This window comes from Myotis nattereri (assembly GCF_964212035.1).
Source record: "Myotis nattereri genome assembly, chromosome: 4".
Lineage (NCBI taxonomy): Eukaryota > Metazoa > Chordata > Mammalia > Chiroptera > Vespertilionidae > Myotis > Myotis nattereri.
Genome location: NC_138079.1, coordinates 54,463,278 through 54,483,279, shown reverse-complemented (window position 1 = coordinate 54,483,279; position 20,002 = coordinate 54,463,278). Strand labels below are relative to the sequence as shown.

Here is a 20,002-nt window from a genome sequence, read left to right as displayed (position 1 = left end):
GTATTTGCAAGAATACATTTTGCTTTAGAACTTTTATGTTTCAATTTCCTAGATTAAAAGTTACTGATTTAGAATTTTAAGTGCTCTAATTCATATAGGGGTAAGAATATGCTTATGAAGAATAAAATGCTGTCACTTACTTCATTTTAAAAGTTCTTGAATGTGAATGAATTTCTGGGAATCCACTACAGTGCCTATTCTTTACCATGCTAGTGCATGCCCACTGGGGTTTGCCAATAGTTGGTTAGCTCAAGTGATTAAAATTCAAAAGACATAAAATGCATTCCAGTAATCTTCATCAACACAGTTCAGTTAAAATCAGGTTTCTTGGGAGAAATATGTGGAGAATTTTTATTTTTCCTCTCTGACAAACAACTGTATGTGATTCTAATACTATAGTATCAAACTGTTTAATCAAACCTTTGAACAGTTGGGAAACTATATGTATTCTAACGTAATTGAAAATTAAAAAATATATATATCCAATACTGAATTGTATTACAGATGAAAATGATGTCAGCAATAACACAGTAATCTGGTTTTCTCTCTCTCTGCTTGTGTAATTATTTCTGTTGACATGAAACACAAGAGAAACTAGAATTCTGTCCTCTATCCAAGTACCATTTTCTCTACATGGAACAAGTATTTCATTTATATCCTTTCTTTTAACTTACTGGGTAATCTTGAAGGACAAAACTCATGCTACTCCTCATCAAATAGCTTTGCGGTCCTCAAAAGAATTCAAATAATTCAAGCCACTGACGTCCTAATTTTAGTAAATACACTAAAACAAAAACATCTTGAGCCTTCGATAGCCAATTCTCGAAAAAGCATGTTTTTCTATGAGCATCTTCATAAATACGTATAAAAGTCATGCTGGTCAGTCACTTTTACCAATACCCTGGTCCTACAGAATGATCAAGAAAGTATTGGTTCGTCTGGGACAGAGCCACAACTGTGAGTGTCCTAAAGATAACACAACACAACGCATTTCTCACTCGCCAGTGGAGGTGGCACAGAGGCCCTGGGAGGAACAGATTTCCCCAAAGCTCCCAGAACCCCCACATGCCCTCTTCCCTCCAGAAAGCCTCCTTCTCTTCCCTCGATATCAGTGCCTCTTTTCTGCTTTCAGGAACAATGATGTTTGAGCAAGAAAACTAGTACATATCCCACTACAAGACAGACATAATTTTGGAGGCCCAGCACGAAGTGAAAATGCAGGGCCTTTCCTCAAACACTGTTATGAATTTCAAGATGGAACCAAGCAAGGGCCCTTCTAAGCTCTGACCCTATACGACCACACAGTGCCCTGGCCATACAACCATCCTGCCTGAGGTTTCCTGCCCAATCTGATCCCAGAGAAGAGACAAGGTGGCTCAGTTGGGTTGTTCAGACAAAAAACAGAATTTTTTTTTTTATGATGGTTCAAACACTGATGTGAAAATAGGTGTCATTTCACATTCAAAATGTCAGGCAAAATTCAATTCCTAGAGTCTCTGATTGATCAGTCGGCCCCTAGATTTTTCATTATAGAAATAGTCACATTGGGTCTTTACATGCCCTCAATTTTAACAAAGCCATTAATCAGACACGATGAAATTTCTGTATTAATCCTACATGATTTCTAAAACATTTTAACATTTCTTAACTGGGAAAGGTATTAATATCGCCAAAGCAACAGGTCATCTTAAAGGGAATAAGTAGCTGCACAACAGCTTTATACACTATGTGAAGCCTTAGATTTAGCCTGTGGTATATTTTGTTCCCTTTTAAGATCACAATCATAATTTTTTCAAGGAGAGCTAGTAAACACATAAAGCTGTATGGTGACTTTCCCCCCCACCACACCCATATAGATATTTTAACGCCCATGTTTCGGTCACGAGAATGTTACTGGTACCCAGAGGTATCCCATTCTTCATAATGATAATAATTTTAAAAGTGTGTGTACATAAAAGCGCCAGGTTACATGACTAAGCAGCGACACTTCCGGGAGTGAATGTACTTCCTGTATTCCGCAAGCTGCTTCAAATACAGATTCGATGGCCATCTGTGCTTTTCAACAAAACTGCGTTCTTCCACTAAAATTTTTAGAAAGAAGAATGTTAATAGAATATATTTTATTTGGGATCGAGTTTAGGTATGAATTATTGGGTTCCTGTTGAATGGATGACATCCAAGCTCTTCTATATACTCCCTACTCTTTCCTTAAGCCTTTCAAAATCATTAAATACAATTTTCGTTACATCAGTCATCAGGATACATCTTTCCATTCATCAAGTAGTATTTGATAATGTTTTCTTTCTTTTTTATTTTTTTTAATATGACTTGTTTTTTCCTGGAGATGAAAATGGACTTTTTTTTTTCTTCATGTAATTGTTTCATTTTCCTTTGTAACTAACACAACCTCCCAAACGCTTTCAAGTCCCCTCAATTCTATTTCCCACCAAGCCAGAGTTTATCAGGTAGCCCACCATCCCTGCAGGGCTGGGGGTGCTGCCCTGGAGACCCCTTCCTCCCGAACTTGTACCCTATTGCTTCCTAGGCCTGCTTCATGCTTTCGTGCTGGTCCATACACTCCTGACGCCCGGTCCTTCCCTTGATTCTCTAGTTTTGGTGAAGCAGAACCTTTCTTAGCTTCTGAAAAGGGCAGGCACATAAGAAGCATTTCTGAGACCTTGCTTGTGATGAAACCTCTTTCACCTCTTCACACACAATTCGTAATTTGGTTTGGTACAGAGTTCTAGATTGAAAACTTGGCTCAGAATGCTGGAGACAGCACTTAGCAGATCTTTTCAATCTGCTGTCTCAAGGCCTTCACTACTGGGATAACTCCTTGTATTATTTCTTGATAATTTCTTCCCCACTGTTTTTTATTATCTGTATTAACTTCTATTATTCAGGTATTTCACTTCCTGGATTGAGCCTCCATTTTTTTTTTTAAAAAAACCTTTCTTTCCAGTCTTTTTGTTTTTCTTTCTGGGAGATATCATTACTTTTGACTATTTTAGTCACTTGGTTTTTTTGCTATCATATTTGTAATGTCCAAAAATGATTTCCTATTCTTGTATTGCTTTTTTGAAAATTGTGGTAAAAGACACGTAAAAGAAAATGAACCGTCTTGACCATTTTTAAGTGCACGGTGTATGATAAGTGGTGCTAAATACATCCATGTTGTCGTGCAACCAAGCTCCAGACCTCTTCATCTTGCAAAACTGAAACTGTGCCCATTAAACAACAACTCCCTACCCCTGTCCCACCCTGCCCCTGGAAACCACCATTCTACTCTCTGTCTTTACAACTGTAACCTTCTATCCCTGCTTTTTATGGCTGCCTATCTCTTATGCTTTGAGGATTATTAATTTTAAAGGTTTTTGTTCGTTTTCTTCTACTCCTTGTGCTCTTGTGTCTCTTTATTCCTCTAAGTTCCTTCTTGTGAGATAATAGAAAATATACATTGGTCTCCAGTTCTTGACACAGAGGCTCCTGAAACCCTTATAATTTCCTAGGTGGTAGTATTATCTTTTATTCTAATTAGGCAACTCTGGGTGGGCTTCTGATGAGGGCTGGTCATTGAAAAGGCATGATTAGAAGTTTGGCCCTAGCTGATCTGGCTCAGTGGACAGAGCATCGGCCTGCGGACTGAAAGGTCCCGGGTTCAATTCCAATCAAGGGCACATGCCCGGGTTGCGGGCCTGATCCCCAGTAAGGGATCAATGATTCTCTCTCATCATTGATGTTTCTCTCTCTCTCTTTCTCCCTTCCTCTTTGAAATCAATAAAAATATATTAATAAAAGGAAGTTTGGACTTTCAGCGTCCCCCCTTCCTGATCCGCACCATTCTCTTAAGAAGGAAAAGGACTGAAAATGGAGTTGATGACCAATCATGCCTACATAAATGAAGTGTCCATAAAAGTCCCAAAAGTACAAGGTTCAGGGAGTTTCCAGGTTGGTGAACACATCCATGTGCTGAGAGGGTGATATACTCCAATTCCACTGGACATGAGCTCCTGCACTCCGTACCCCCCCCACCCCCACCCCCCAGACCTCACCCTATGTATCTCTTCATCTAGCTATTCATCTGTATCCTTTAATAAACTGGTAAACTTAAGTAAGTGCATCCCTGCCTTGTGTGAGCCAATCTAGCAGGTTAACTGAGCCCATAGAGGGGGTCACTGGAACCTCTGATCTATACCAGTTGCTCAGAAAAACTGCACTTGGACTGGTGTCTGAAGTGGGGTGGGGGATGGTCTTGTGGGACTGAGCCCCTAACCTGTGGGATCTGGCACTCTCACTATCACCAGGTCATAGCGGGTGATGTGGAGAACTGCTTGGTGTGGGGTATAAAATCCCACACATTTGGTGATCAGAAGTGCCAAAAGTGAAGTGTTTTGTGTGAGTAGTAAAGGAGACACAGGGGATAAGGACTCACAGGAAAGTAACACCCAGGTAGAAAGACTGTAGGTTTTTCCTATTCACTTCTCTTTTGTTTTTATTCATTGTGTCTTGGTTTGCATATCTATCTTTCAGGTTGGACATTGCCTCAAATATCTGCTAATCCTCAGTTAGCCTATATAATAAAAGGCTAATATGCAAATCGACCAAACGGCAGAACGACCGGTCATTATGATGTGCACTGACCACTAGGGGGCAGATGCTCAACGCAAGAGCTGCCCCCTGGTGGTCAGTGCGCTCCCACTGGGGAGCACTGCTCAGCCAGAAGCCCTGAGACGGGCTCATGGCTGGTGAGTGCAGTGGCGGTGGTAGGAGCTGCTGCAGCTGCGAGGGAGGGATCCAGGCAGCTGCCTGTGGCTGCAAAGGAGTGGCTGTGAGGGAGGATCTAGGCAGCTGTGGCTGTGAAGGCCTACTCTTGCATGAATTTCGTGCGTTGGGCCTCTAGTAAAATACATAATACAATATTCAGCTAAATTAAACTAGCTGTGAGAATAATGGCTCCATAAATGCCAACGGTAACATATTCCTATGCACAGCTGTTTGCTTTCATGAGTCCAGTCTATAAAATGTCTAATACTTAATGAGCTATTTCACTGAGTTCTGATGCATTAGTGCTAGAATGGACAAGTGATCTTTTCCAGTCTCACCTTTCAATTTCTAAACACCCGTAAATAAGAAAAATTCAGTTAAAAAACAATTTGCAGAATTCCAGTAACAATTTGATAATTTTTGAAACTAAAATAGGCGATTCTTTAAGAAAGCTCTGAAGTGATTGTGATAAGAATCCTGTGAACTTGAAGTGACCCTGTGAGGTGGGCCAGGTGTAAGGCAATATGGAGGAGAGGTGACTGTGACACTCGGGAAGACACGGCCTTTAAAGCGGCAGCTACTGCTCAGTTCCAGGCAGTTGTTGTGTGGGAAGATGGGCCAGAGTAGCCAGATCTTCAACTTTCCAAAAGAAGCCAAAAGTTTAGTTCTTTTAATGTAAGGTGTTACAATTTTTAAATGTTGACACTCAATTTAAAACAAACAAACAAGAAACCACGTGGTCCAAACAGACTACCAGTTTGTGACCATCTATTTAGGCCATCAAATTCTCCCTTATCCACAGGGGGTTTCCTGCCCAACAGGAGGGTCACTGCGGCCCCAGACATAAGCAGCACCAGGGATCCAGAGCACTCGTGACACCCTTTCCTTCCCATCAAAGGACACAGAAAATCACTGACACAGCCTCACCTTCCTGTCCCACCTTTTCAAACTACACCCTCGGGCCCTGCTTTTCACTATGCCAGGAGGTCATATATCCTTTATAGGTAATTGTATAAGTAATAAAAGAAAATAAAAATTAATAACTCAAAGGATTTACAGAGCATCTTTCTCCTAAGCTGTAATAACATTCTCCATGTGTCTCATGCATTTATACAATATAGTACGTGGAAAATAAACCTTATTTTTGTTTACAAGTGAAGGTGACCTAAGGTAGCATAATGAAGGTAGTTCTAAAATCAAAATGTTCATTCATTTCATTTTAATTGACCTCTGAACAAATAACTGTATAAGAATGTCTATACTAACAGCAAGCAGAATGTACTTTTTATTCCTTTCTTGCAAAAAGTAGATGGTTTATGTTGTGCTGCTTTGATTTATTTTGTTACTCTACAGCACTAAGAGTTGAATTCTACATAAAGAGGCTTCCACTAGCCATTCAATGTTTGTTGTCTGGCTATGAATGTCTGTCAAGGCATCTGCCTAAAACTGACTATTTCTCGGTTTCCTTAACTGTACAAGTAGTTGAATGAAACCAGGCACTTTCACTTTGTTTTAGCAGCAGATTCTCTTATACAAGTAAACTTTTATGTAGAAGGCTAAGATATAAAGCAGATAAAAGTGGAATTACTCTGGTTGAAGGTGGGAGGAAAATATCCAAGAAGCACAAATGTAGCCTTGACTTCCCTCTACTTCTCTTGGCTCCCTCCTCTTCCCTCTCTCACTCCCCACTCTCCATCCCACCTCAGAAGAAATTCAAGCATCTCCAAGGAGAGTTCTCTGTTTAGAGTTTGACAGTACTTGATTAGGTGATCTTTAATTTCCTTTCCCTTTTAACCTGATTATTCCTTGAGTCTATTCTAGGTAATAACGTGAGCAAACCACTGTATCTAAGTAATCACCTACTCTGATGACTAGTCTATTTTCATTTTCTTTCCTCTTATATAACACTGAGAAGCTCAACCTTTGATTGGTTTTGATCTTTATAATTTATCTTAAAAATCACACTACACATACTTTCTCTGCACATTAAGTTTCGCAACATTCTTTGATCAATAAAAAATTACTACTCCCAGGTAACACAGTGAACTCCTATATAAATAAACTTAATAGATATGGGTATTAGTACAATAGAACAATATATTATAAACAATACACAATAGATACAATTCTTATATTAAAAAAGGTTTCTCAGTCAATACTGTTTAAATTTTGCTTCTGACTTGGGTGGTTAAAACCAAGATCTTGTTTATCAAAACCAAATGCCAACAGAGGCCACTTTATCACCACACTTCAGGGAAAAAATGCATTTAAAAATGACGGGAGCTATAAAACAATCATTAGAAAACTTCTTGTGTAACACAGGTTAAGCTACTTACGTAAAGTGTCCTCAATGACCACACTGCGTATTTAAAAGGAATGTATTATATTGATTTTTTAATTTTTAAAAACTACCACTCCTATAAATTACGTTTCACATCTAAGAACAAAGAGCATAAAGTTTTCTTTCAACATAGTAATTGCAATCTACCTGAAAGATCCTGAAATTCAGGCTTTTGACTGAAGATGAGGTAGTTAGTGGCAATGAAATGAAGTAGCCAGGTTGAAAGGCAATCAGAGTGGTGAAACTGCAAGAGAAATGGAAAGTGAAACAGTATTGTAAATAATGACCTTCAATACGATGATTAGATAAGAGAGAATGGTCTGGAGAACCCATGGAGAGCCCCAATCCATGTTTAATGTGTCTGTATATATGATGCAGCCTTCCGCCTACTCTGACAGCAGAAAGGAAAAGGGAGCATTAATAACAAATAATAATAAAATCACATCAATGAAGAAACCAAATCAAATAAGTAACAAGTTACTGCTGCTGCAGTGGCTGAATATCTTTAAGCAGATGTATGGTTGCATCCGTGGTTCACAAAGGCTATCTGAGGTTCTCAAAGATTTAGTTTAAGCTTTCAATCTAAGGCCATGGCCTTCACTAACTGCACTTGTATCTGGGCAAGATTATAGCCAGCAAAGGTATACACTTGGCCATATCTAAAGAAATTCATCTGAGGAGCAAACTAAAAATTATTTAGAGGAGGAAGTGTCATCAACCAAAGGTTATGGTAGCAATGTGTAAGTATTTCTATGAGAAGGTTATGTTTGAATAGTTGCTTTTAACTCAGATGTACTGTTACACTGAGCAGGATTCCCAGCTTATTCTCATTCTGTTTCAATAGCTAATGGAGAGGGAACTCTGAGCAACTTGGCCATGACATCATCACCTGGTGCCAATCCAGTGACACTCACTGATGTATCTAACCACTCACTTCAGAGTGTGGTAACTTGGTGGCAGGAAACTTGGATATATGAGTGTAGCTGTAGTTCTCTTTATTATTATTATGGTAAATTATACACAAAATTTACCATTTTTAAGTGCAACCATCACTACTATCTATTTTCAGAATTTTTTATCCTAAACCCATTAAATAATAAATCTCCTTTCCCCTTAGCCCCAGTCCCTGGTAATCACCATTTTATTTTGCCTTTATGAATTTGACTATTCCAGGTACCTCATATAAGTTAAATTACACAGTATTTGTCCTTTTTGGTCTGGTTTATTTTACTTAGCATAATGTCCTCAAGGTTCATCCATGTTGCAGCATATATTAACATTTCATTCTTTTTTTTAAAATTAATTAATTTATTTATTCTTTCTTTCTTTTTTTTTTTATTGCTAAAAGTATTACAAAGGGTATTACATATGAGTCCTTTTTTTTTTTCCCCCACCCTTGACAATCCCCTGGCCGCCCCTACCAAAATTTCATTCTTTTGAAGGATGAGTAATACTCTATTGTTATGTACATACCACACTTCATTTATTCTTTCATTTGTTGATGGGCATTTAGGTTGTTTCCACTTTTAGGCTATATATAGTTCTGTTAAGGACAATCAAAAATATGTAAAAAATAAGTAATACTAAATTGAAGAAAGATTTGTAATCTCAAATCTTAAGGAAGAAACTCAAGTATTGCTCTTTTAAAAAGTTATAATATGGGAATGTGTTTTAACATTTCAATTCATAGGTCTCTCTGATTCTTATTAAACAACAGACTTTTTGAGTTGTATGAAACTTTATAGTTCATCTAATCCCACATCAGATTTTAACAATCTTTTCTTTCACCTTGTATTTTAGCAGATGAATGTGAATGATCTGAAGGGAATAGAGCAAGAACATGTAGCTATTTTAACAGAAGCCACCAACACTATTAGATGATTAACCAGAGCAACTAATCTACCAACAGAGTTCAGAATACTGCTGATGGCTGTGACTTTGAAAGAGAAAGGAGATCACAGAAATAAGTAGCTGTTTACAAAAACATAATTCAAATGCAGAATTTTATTTTTGACTGAAATTTTAAGTGTGGGCTCTTGGCAAGAGATGGAACCCTATAAACTACTTGTGGGCAAAAATGTATGCTGAACTGAGAAAATAGGTTTAAACTTAAATAAACAAAAGAATAAAAAAAGAATAGGCATTAAAAAAACAACCTGTAAACCAAATGCTATAGCATTTAACAACTCTGTAAATAATAATAATGGTGCAGAAAAATACCTAGAAACTCACCAGGAAAAGGTCAGAAACAAAACTGGTGGCCCGAAGCAGCCAAATATTAATGCACAGATTATAAAGAAGTTGAGTTTAAAACTTTAATATGAGAGTAAATAGGACTTCACAGGAATCACAAAGTTTGGCTAGAAAGGGTTAAAAGTGGAGTAGAGATAAGGAAATTTCTACCTCAATCCAAAGGAACTGGTCGATAAAGGGAAAGAAGCCTGTGTTATATGTTAAGAGTTCAACTTGATGGAAACGTATGGACCTAAAAAGTGGAAACAAGGTAAAGAATTGAGCGAGTTTAGGGACAAGTGGAAGCGGAAATGAGAAAATACCAAAACTGCTAATCTATATTGAAGGTATGAATGATGCTTTCCTGACACACAGTACACAGCTGGCAGAGATGATGAAAGGATTAGAAATTTCAGTTACTCAGAGAGCTACTGGAAGTCTAAATCTGCTAAAACAATTTCACCTTTTAGAAGTCTGAGAAACAATGAGGAAAAGGTTAACTAAATTCTGGCTGGCTAGTAAAGGAGAACCTCAAACTAGAAACTTCAAAGAGAACTTAGGGAGAAAATTATCCTGTTATCTGGAACCCATAATTCCAAACTAGGGACCATCAGGAATAGAATAGAGGAAAACTGATAAACATAGGCTTAATCTTAGCAAATAGAAAAATCATCAGAAACAAACAGTAAAATTTAAAAAGAATTATTTCAGAATTTTTAAATTCAAGAGAAAAATAAGTATAATCACATAATCAGAAACCACACAGTTGGGGAAAATAGGTCATGAAGAATTTATGACAATGCAATCATAAATGATGCTGGTGAGGTGTGTGTACGTGTGTTTGTGTATGTGTACTTGTGGGGGAGGGGGCACTTAAAGGAAATCAATGCAATCATACTGGAAATTCTCTTACGTATATACTACCTACTTAAAGGATATTACAAGAGGCCCAGGCCAGGTAGCTCAGGTGGTTAGAGCGTCATCCCAATCTGCCAAGGTTGCAGGTTCAATCCCTGGTCAGGGCACATACAAAAATCAACCCATGAATGCATAAATAAGTGGAACAACAAATGGATGTCTCTGTCTCTCTGTTTCTCTCTCTCTCTCTCTCTTAAATTAATAATAAGAAAGGATACTACAAGATAAGGAAAGAGGAGCTCCTATCCAGTTTTTTAAAGTATGACAGACTTGTTAGAATAGTCTGAAAATGATACATCAAAAATGAACTGAGGTTGTAAAAATACTAGACAGAATAAAAGTGCATTTTAAAATTAAATCTAGAGGGTAGCTATTTATCCCAAGCTCACTGTAAATATATTACAAAGAAGAGCAATCAGGGTTACTCAATTTTTTTATATTTGTGTTTATCTCTAATATTAACTATGTATGATCTTATGACTTGATTATGAAAAAAAAAAAAAAAGAACTCCAAAATAGAGTAAGGAAGACCTGGATGCTTTGAATGAATTCCATTGTATGCCTAGAAATACATGTTGATTAATGAATTCACCTCAGCACACATTTAGCTGTCTCAGAGTCTGTCCTTTTCCGCATTATGTGGCTCTATTTCAGCTACTTGGATGAAGACAAATTCACCATATTTTTCTAATTTTGGATGTCAAAGTTGATAGGAATAGCCAATACGTTGTATGCCAGATAATATTTCACAAATTTTTGATAGTCTGTAATGATGGATTGAATATATTCCTGTGAAAAAGAGCTAGAAGTTTCAGTTTACTGCAAGGTCAATAATCATCACTGTGTGCATGACTGCTGCGGGCCCTGAAACTGCCCCAGAGAGGGGGTGAAATGGAAGAATAGTTAAGGGCTGGACCCATCTGCATAAACTTCTTGCTCCCAGAGATAAAAGAGAGTGGGAGCCTGGCCAGTGTGGCTCAGTAGTTGAGCGTCAACCTGTACACTGAGGTCATGGTTCAATTCCCGGTCAGAACACATGCCCAGGTTGCGGGCTCCATCCCCAGTGGGGGATGTGCAGGAGGCAGCCGATCGACAATTCTCTCTCACCATTGATGTTTCTATCTCTCTCTCTCCCCCTTCCTCGCTGATATCAATAAAAGAAAATCAACAACATATTAAAAGAGAGTGGGAATAAGGAGATGGTAAATGTCTGACTGGGACAACAGGTGAGAGTTCCAGAAGCAGGTTCAAGAAAGCAGACCTAGTTTATTTATAGACCTAGCCTGGTCCTTTGTCAGGTTCATTTTCTAGGGTCTGTGTAACTACAATTAGTCACAGTAAGTTGACTGTGTAAAATCTACCTGTTCCCTAGAATGTGCAGCAATTACAATTATTAAAAACAAAAGGGTTCTGCGCTTAGAAGACGCAAGAAATTCTGAGGAGTAGGTGTACCATAGTGGTTCTCAATTCAAACATTTTTACTAAATATATTCCCTATACCATGAGACATATCAACAAAAGGAGGTTTGAAAGGATTAATGAAGTACACCTATACTTCCTACAAACAACTGAAACTTCAAAACAGGTTCATAAAGTGAATGAATGGATGAGCAGATAAATGAGTTCAGCCTAATCATCCTATCAGTTTGCAGGGACCAATCCTGTCATTTTCCTTTCAGGAACCCTAAGATATGATCATTAGATGTGATCATTTGGGGAAAATTCAATGTAAATTCTATTTCCTATAATGCCTATGTGACACAATATTGCTCCACACTCAATGGCTCTAATAATGGCCACCATTTAGTTGAAAAGTTCCCCATCAGCAAATTCTACCTCCTTAGAAAGGGATTGCTCAGAAAACCTATCTCCAAAATTACCTGGCCACAGAAACTGTTGTGAGGGCACTTGAGCCTCATTTAGCCAAACTTCCAAACTAGGACAGGAACTAACATATCTCTTCAGAAGATTCTAAAAAATTCAAATAAGCAGATACATAGGGCCAATTACCTTGGCTTTCTTGAGCAGGTCAACTATATCGAGGTTCATGGATGCCAGCTCCCTGCTGGGCATGCTCTGCAGCTGGGTAATGATGAACAGCTCACAGATGTGCTGCAGTCTGGACACCTGGTACATCTCAGCACAGATGAGGAGACACATGGCCTGGAAAATGCCAGCTGATGCAAGGAGGGAAGAAAAGAAAATGGACAATAAAACCATTTATTTTATGGCCCAAAACAAACAGAAAATGCTGACTCTATCATTCAATGCAGAATAGAGGGTCCAGAGAAAACCTTGAAGAAGTCAGCATTCTAAACTTCATTTTAAAAAGGAATTAATTTAAGCCTTCATCCTGAGAAGAGAATCCATGTGTTGTTTTTGTTTTTTAATTATCCAGACACGGAGATTCTATAATTGCCCTTAATAATCAAGTCCAGAACCACAGGAGAATTCCTTCTGCTCCCTAACCTAAATCCTTGCAATTTTTCTCCTTCTGGCAGTAGTTCCAGGTTTGTTTGTTTTGTTTTATTTGTGGTAAAATAAACATAAAATTTACCATTAAGCATTCTTCCAGTTTTACAGAGAAATAACTGACATACATCACTGCTTAAGGGGGACAGCACGATGGTCTGATTCACATACACTGCGAAATGGTTACCACAGTAGGTTTACGTAATATCCATCATCTCATTATAGATACAATAAAAAATAAAAGAAAAAATGTTCTTGTGATGAGAAAACTTGGGATCTACAATCTCAACAATTTGCCTATATATCATGCAGCAGTGTTCGCTACAGTCATGTTGTACATTTCTAGAATTTACTTACTGACCACCTTCCTCCAACCCCCTCCCACCCTACCTTCAGCCATTTTTAAGTGTGCAGTTCATTGGAATTAAGTCCATTCACACTGCTGTGCAACCATCACCACTACCCATCTCCGGAACTCTGACCTCCTTCCAAACGGAAACTCTGTGTCCACAAACAGTATCTCCCCACAGCCTCCTCCCCCAACCCTGGCCATTACCCTGGTGGTTGTTGTTTTAACACTTCCTTGTAAGTTTGATTTTTGATGTAATTCTCTTATCCCTCCTTAAACACCTTACATGCTTTTATAATTAGGAACCAAGAATGCTGTGCATGATATTTAACATAATGAATAGATTACCTTTCTTCTGTGATTGTTCCCATGTAAATATTCCAGTGTCTACCTTAACTTTAGATCATTCATTCCGACTCATGTCCCCCTACACCAGCGGTTCTCAACCTGTGGGTCGCGACCCCTTTGGGGGTCGAACGACCCTTTCACAGGGGTCGCCTAAGACCATCCTGCATATCAGATACTTACATTACGATTCATAACAGTAGCAACATTACAGTTATGAAGTAGCAACAAAAATAATTTTATGGTTGGGTCACAACATGAGGAAATGTATTTAAAGGGCCAGAAGGTTGAGAACCACTGCCCTACACCTTTTACCAATTTGTAAAGTGCTTTGTCCTCTAGTTATTGGTGCTTCTCTGAGTATTTGTTCTAATTAAAAGGATAAAACCTGAAAATCAAAGCATCAATTACTCTAGTGAGGGGATGCCTGAGAAACCAAATTTTCTTAGTATTTCAAACCTGGTCGTTTTTATTTAACATACATATTTGCCAGTATCAATATAACATAAACAATAACACACACAGGAAATCTTCCAAATCTAAATATAAAGACACCTCCATGTCTAGGCTGCCCACGGTGGCCACCACGCTGTTGGTGCTGGCGGGGACACCTGAACGTATGTCAGACTCAGAGCCCATAGAAGGACCCAATCACTGCTCTTCCACTTGAACTGACTGAAAAGTCATTGTCCCAGCACTACCTCCACCTGCTTAGCACTTTCCATGACGTCACCTCTGATAAGCCTTAAGTGAAAACAGATCTCACAGAAAGCAATTCATTTAAATGGCTGACATTTCTAAAAGAGAGGATTGTCAGATATTACCTAACATTTATACTGCTCACCTGGGCAACAGGAGTCCGTGTATAAGTACTCTAAGAATGACAAGAACGTCTCTTTGGAAACGCCATAGACTGGAATCAGAACACTCTTTGCTTCCATATAATTGCCATTGAACATGGCTGCCATCACCTCACACCGAGCCACCAGGATGGCCCTGTGGGCTGGCACCGTCGTACCTGCATGGTTAAAAAGGGAAACAGCATTAAGTAAGATAAGCTTGCAGAGTTATTATTCTAGCAACTTTCCTTGTGATTAGACTGGTATTGCATTAGGTACAGCTAAGCTCATATATGGAAACCAAATTTGGGGGGGGTAGCCAGTATTAATTCAGAGACTTAATTTTTCATTGAAACATAGAACATTCAAAAGTTGTCTTTGAAACCAACTATTTCCAAGTCAGGCAATTATTTGTTACTTAGTTTATACTTCATGAAGATAGAAACACTGAAATGAAATATTTTGTTTCATCCTATCCTATATAATAAAAGCCTAATATGCTAAGTGTCTGGTCATCTAGTTGGCCATTCAACCAATCAAAGCATAATATGTTAATGATAAGGCCACTCAACTGCTCGCTATGACATGCACTGACCACCAGGGGGCAGGCATTCCCACCAGTAGGTTAGCTTGCTGCTGGGGTCCGGACAATTGGGACTGAGCAAGAGTGCCAGACACACCCTGGAGCCCTCCCACGTCCCTCTCCAGCTACTCAACCTCCAGCGTCCCTCCCCAGCCCCGATTGTGCACCACTGGGGTCCCTCGGCCTGGCCTGTGCCCTCTCGCAATCGGGCTGAGGGACCCCCCCCCCGGGACCCCCCCCCCCAGTGCACCAGGGCTCTAGTATGTTTATAATGAAACATCTATTTTTTATCTTCTCCAATTGGCCTGAAATACCACTGCGCACCCTTGCCCATGTGCCTCCCAAGAAAACAATGCCATTCTTTTCTTGGCCAAGTCACAGGACAGTCTGGCCAGACTTCCCTTATCAGAAAAAGGAAACAAGCCATCGTTGGCCTAAGCAGTCCATACACCACAAGAATGCCAAGGGAATCTCCGTGAAGCCAAGGGGAGCATTTCAGATCTTATGGAAAGTTTGCAAGGGGCCGGCCTAGTTCCCTGCTGTCTCCCCAGCATGCTGCCTCCCAAGGAAACCTCTTTCCTAAATGAAGGATGCCTACTTCTGGGAGAGACAGAGCTACTTTAAAATTTTAAAGGACCCTCAGACCACACCTCTCACTGACACTCATTAAGCTAGACTGACTCTCTAGTAAAAGCTGCTTCTCCAGCTCCTGGCCACCACACAAAGCTCCAGAGGGACACATAACCCCGGCTTGTGGGTGGAGAAGCAGCTCTCACCACTCCCCGCACAATGGGGCGCCACGGATCCACAGCCAGCCCTCAGGTTAGACTATACCAGTTCAACAGTTCATTATCGAGCACCCTTCACCTGCTAATCGCCGTGCTAAGTACTGAAGATACCAAGATGAGAAGACAAAGCTGCCTGGCTTAGAAGCCAAGCTTTTAGGTGGAAGACACCACAGCCAGTATGAGTGACACAAAGTAACTCTGAGCCAAACCACCCCGCTATGACCACGAGTCTTCGCCATGCATCCTTCAGATCTCATACTCTTCAGGCGCATACATTCTTCTCTAAAATATTTGCAGTCACTGGATTCTTTGCTCTCTGTAAATCCAAGCACAACATCTCTTGGCTCAGAAAAAGTTCCATCTAAGCCCAGTAGCTTTCTCCAAAGGCAATAATCCCTCAGGATTTGCAAGCAAGTCCCAACATCGCCAGTTCTGAGCTCACTGCTCGGCGCTGTGATTCGCCAGGCACACCTCCCACGGGACAGGAAGAAGGGGCCACAGCCAGCACTCCTACCAGGTCACACACACCTGCTAGCAGACATGCTACCCTCTCGGCCCTTTCTCATTCCTGCCTCTTTGCCTTTAGGCCACCTGCCCTCAATATTATCATCCATCTATGGAATGACCAGTCTCCATACTCAGTGCCTGCTAGGTATATTTGTATATAACAATAACAAAGAATTCAAACAGGTAATGCAATTTGACTTGCAATCTTAAGGTTTTAAAATCTTAAACAGGTTACTATGTAAACAGAAAAGAAAAATTTGAAGCATGGCTTACACAAATTAGATACCCTTTTATTTGGGTTAAGCAGAGGAATTTAAGATTGGCCAATCTGACAGGTGTGAGATGGTACCTCATTGTTGTTTTGATGTGCATCTCTCGGATGACTAGTGACTTTGAACATGTTTTCATATGTCTCTCGGCTTTCTGTATGTCCTCTTTCGAAAAGTGTCTACTTAGGTCCTTTGTCCATTTTTTTATTGGATTGTTTATCTTCCTTTTGTTAAGTTGTATGAGTTCCCTGTAAATTTTGAAGATTAAACCCTTATGTGAAATAGCATTGGCAAATATGTTCTCTCATGCAGTGGGCTTTCTTGCTGTTTTGTTAATGGTTTTTTTTTGCTGTGCAGAAGCTTTTTATTTTGATGTAGTCCCATTTGTTTATTTTCTCTTTAGTTTTCATTGCCCTAGGAGCTGTATCGGTAAAGATATTATTACAACACATGTCTGATATTTTGCTGCCTATGGAGTCTTCTAAGATTTTTATGGTTTCCCACCTTACATTTAAGTCGTTTAACTATTTTGAGTTTGTTTTTGTGTATGGTATAAGTTGGTGATCTAGTTTCATTTTTTTGCATGTATCTGACCCAGCACCATTTATTGAAGAGACTGTCTTGACTCCATTGTATGCTCTTGCCTCCTTTGTCAAATATTAATTGAGCATAATGGCTTGGGTCAATTTCTGGGTTCTCTATTCTGTTCAATTGGTCTATATGTCTATTCTTGTGCCAGTACCAGGCAGTTTTGAGAACCGTGGCTTGGTAATATAGCTTGATGTCTGGTATTGTGATCCCTCCAACTTTGGTCTTCTTTCTCAGGATTGCTGCAGCTATTCGGGCTCTTTTTTTTTTTTATTCCAGATGAATTTTTGGAGAGTTTGTTCTAGGTCTGTGAAGTACAAATGACAAGTGCTGGCGAGGATGTGGAGAAAAGGGGACCTTCGTGCACTGCTGGTGGGAATGCAGACTGGTGCAGCCACTGTGGAGAACAGTATGAAGTTTCCTAAAAAAACTAAAAATGGAACTCCCATTTGACCCAGTAATCCCACTTCTAGGACTATATCCCAAGAAACCAGAAACACCAATCAGAAAGGATATATGCACCCCTATGTTCATAGCAACACAATTTACAATAGCTAAGATTTGGAAACCGCTTAAGTGCCCATTAGCAGATGAGTGGATTAAAAAACTGTGGTACATCTATACAATGGAATACTATGCTGCTATAAAAAAGAAGGAACTTTTACCATTTTCAACAGCATGGATGGAACTGGAGAGCATTATGCTAAGGGAAATAAGCCAGTCAGAGAAAGATAAACATCACATGATCTCACTCATATGTGGGATATAATGAACAACATAAACTGATGAACGAAAATGGATCCAGAGACAAGGTGGCACTGAGCAGACCGTCCAACCTTGGGGAGAAGGCAAGGGAGGGGTGGGGTAAGAGATCAACCAAAGGACTTGTATGCATGCATATTAGCATGACCAATGGACACAGACACTGGGGTGGTGGGGGCTTGCCCTCAGGGGTGGGGGTGGTGGGGAGGTTAAATGGGGTAAAAAAAGGAGACATGTAATACTTTAAACAACAAAAGTTGGATTTTGAAAAAAATAAAAAAATGATTGGCCAAAAATACCAAGTGGATAGTAGATGGGGAAGGAATTTGATAAGTAATCTTGGAAATTTAACAGAAAATTTCCATTCATAATGTGGTTACAAAATCAGCAACAAAAGGCTCAATACCTTAAAGCATTTTCAAGCTTGGAATTTAATTTAGAAAACCATTATACCTCCAGTTAAGGAAAGATCAACTTCTCTTTCTCACCTTTTCAAACTACTGTTTTGATGTTATAAACTGTTCTGTTGTGCAACTGTAATATAAGTACCTCAGTATAGCCGCATTTCTAAACATTGTATATAAATTATACAAATACATAAACACTGCACAAAACTTGCTGAGCAAACATAATGCAGTGTTTATATACTAAACAACAGTAGATTAGAGCTGAAGAATTACTCAGGGAGGAAAAAAGACATCAATTTTCTAGTTAAAAGATAAGTATGTTCTTTGAAAATGTCAAGGCCAAAAGTGTCTTTCCTGTAGTAACTAACTGCTGTTACAGTTTTAAGAAAGTTTTTTTTTAAGGAAAAGAGTTTTAAGAGTGAAACAAAATCTAAAAGCCCAAGTTTTCTAATAATTTAGCATAGATTATCAACGGTCTTTGTTTTTATTATATCCTAAAATAAAATGCCTCATTTGTAATACTTCTTCATATTACTTGCCAAGTTTCAAAAACAAATTTTTTTAGAGATGTTTCTGTTTTATTCTGAAAATAGTAAACTTGCCTGCTCCAAGGGAGCGTTAGAATATGTACTACTTAAGTAAACAGGGACAGAATGTAAAGGTATCTTTCATGAGACACAGCTTCCAATGTCAAAGGAATGTCTGATCTTTCCATGTCATGTCTAAATGTTTACCAAGACTAGTTTTAGAACTGCCAGGGTGGCTTCTTTAAAAATTATTTCATGGAAAAAGATACAAACCCACACAACACATTGGGGGTGGTAGTATTTATTTTTATTACTATCTACTGCAGGGATAGTAAATAGGTTTTATATCCCATGTCATCTCCAGCCAGTTGTTGATGATGGCTTAGAAGAGTGGTTTTCAACCTGTGGGTCGCGACCCCTTTGGGGGTCGAATGACCCTTTCACAGGGGTCGCCTAAGACCATCGGAAAACACATATATGATTACATATTGTTTTTGTGATTAATCACCATGCTTTAATTATGTTGAATTTGTAACAATGAAATTGGGGGTCACCACAACACGAAGAACTGTATTAAAGGGTCGCGGCATTAGGAAGGTTGCGAACCACTGGCTTAGAATATTTTAAAAGAAGGATTTTCTGAGGCCCTGGCTTCAGTAAGAAACAGCACAACAATCCATCATAGTTGGCTGCCAGTGCAGGGGGAGGGAAGGGGTCCAGCAGGCAGGCCTCTATCTACACCTTTATACACACCGTCTCAATCCCTGTGACCACGCTACCAGGTGGAAATTGGTAACCCCACTTTATAGGCGAGGAGACAAAGGATCAGGAATGTAAAGTAACACAGCCAAACCTATTATATAGTAAATACGCACCCAAGCAATATCCAAGCCAGATCTTCTAGTCCTGCCACTACTTCATCAAGCTCACGCTAAAAACGACCTTTTTAGAATCTACATGTTTTACCTTCTTCCGTTTGCAAATGAGAAGACTTAAGGCCAGACGTGTTGAGTGACTTGTCCGAGGACACACACACCGGATGGAATGCCAAGCCAAGGCCGGAGCTAGGGCTCCAGCACGAGGCCGAGGCCTCCTCTGGGAGACAGCGCTGCTGCCCGCCACCCCTGCAGGCTCCCTGCCAGTCTTCAGAAGGGAGGCTTGCCTTTTCTCCAGATGACGTCAGAGAAACTGCCGCGCACCCTGCGCCCACCCATCCCTGCCTCTCTCTGCTCCCGACTCCCTGGGGGGCCTGGGCTTTGGAGCTGGAGAGGCTGGAAGGAGCCCCGCAGCTGCTGCTGGGCACAGCACAGG

General features: G+C 39.6%; 1 protein-coding gene across 1 annotated transcript in view; it reads right to left on the bottom strand.

Moving 5' to 3' along the window:
- Positions 1-667: 667 nt before the first annotated feature.
- RHOBTB3 (Rho related BTB domain containing 3) overlaps positions 668-20,002 on the bottom strand; it is a 51,115-nt gene continuing 31,780 nt past the window's right edge. The window contains exons 9-12 of the mRNA XM_081089057.1: positions 14,266-14,439; positions 12,266-12,432; positions 7,253-7,349; positions 668-2,081 (exon numbers count right to left, since the gene is read on the bottom strand). Of these exons, the coding sequence (XP_080945183.1) occupies positions 1,966-2,081; positions 7,253-7,349; positions 12,266-12,432; positions 14,266-14,439 (554 nt within the window). The 3' untranslated portion in view covers positions 668-1,965. The remainder of the gene's footprint in view (positions 2,082-7,252; positions 7,350-12,265; positions 12,433-14,265; positions 14,440-20,002) is intronic.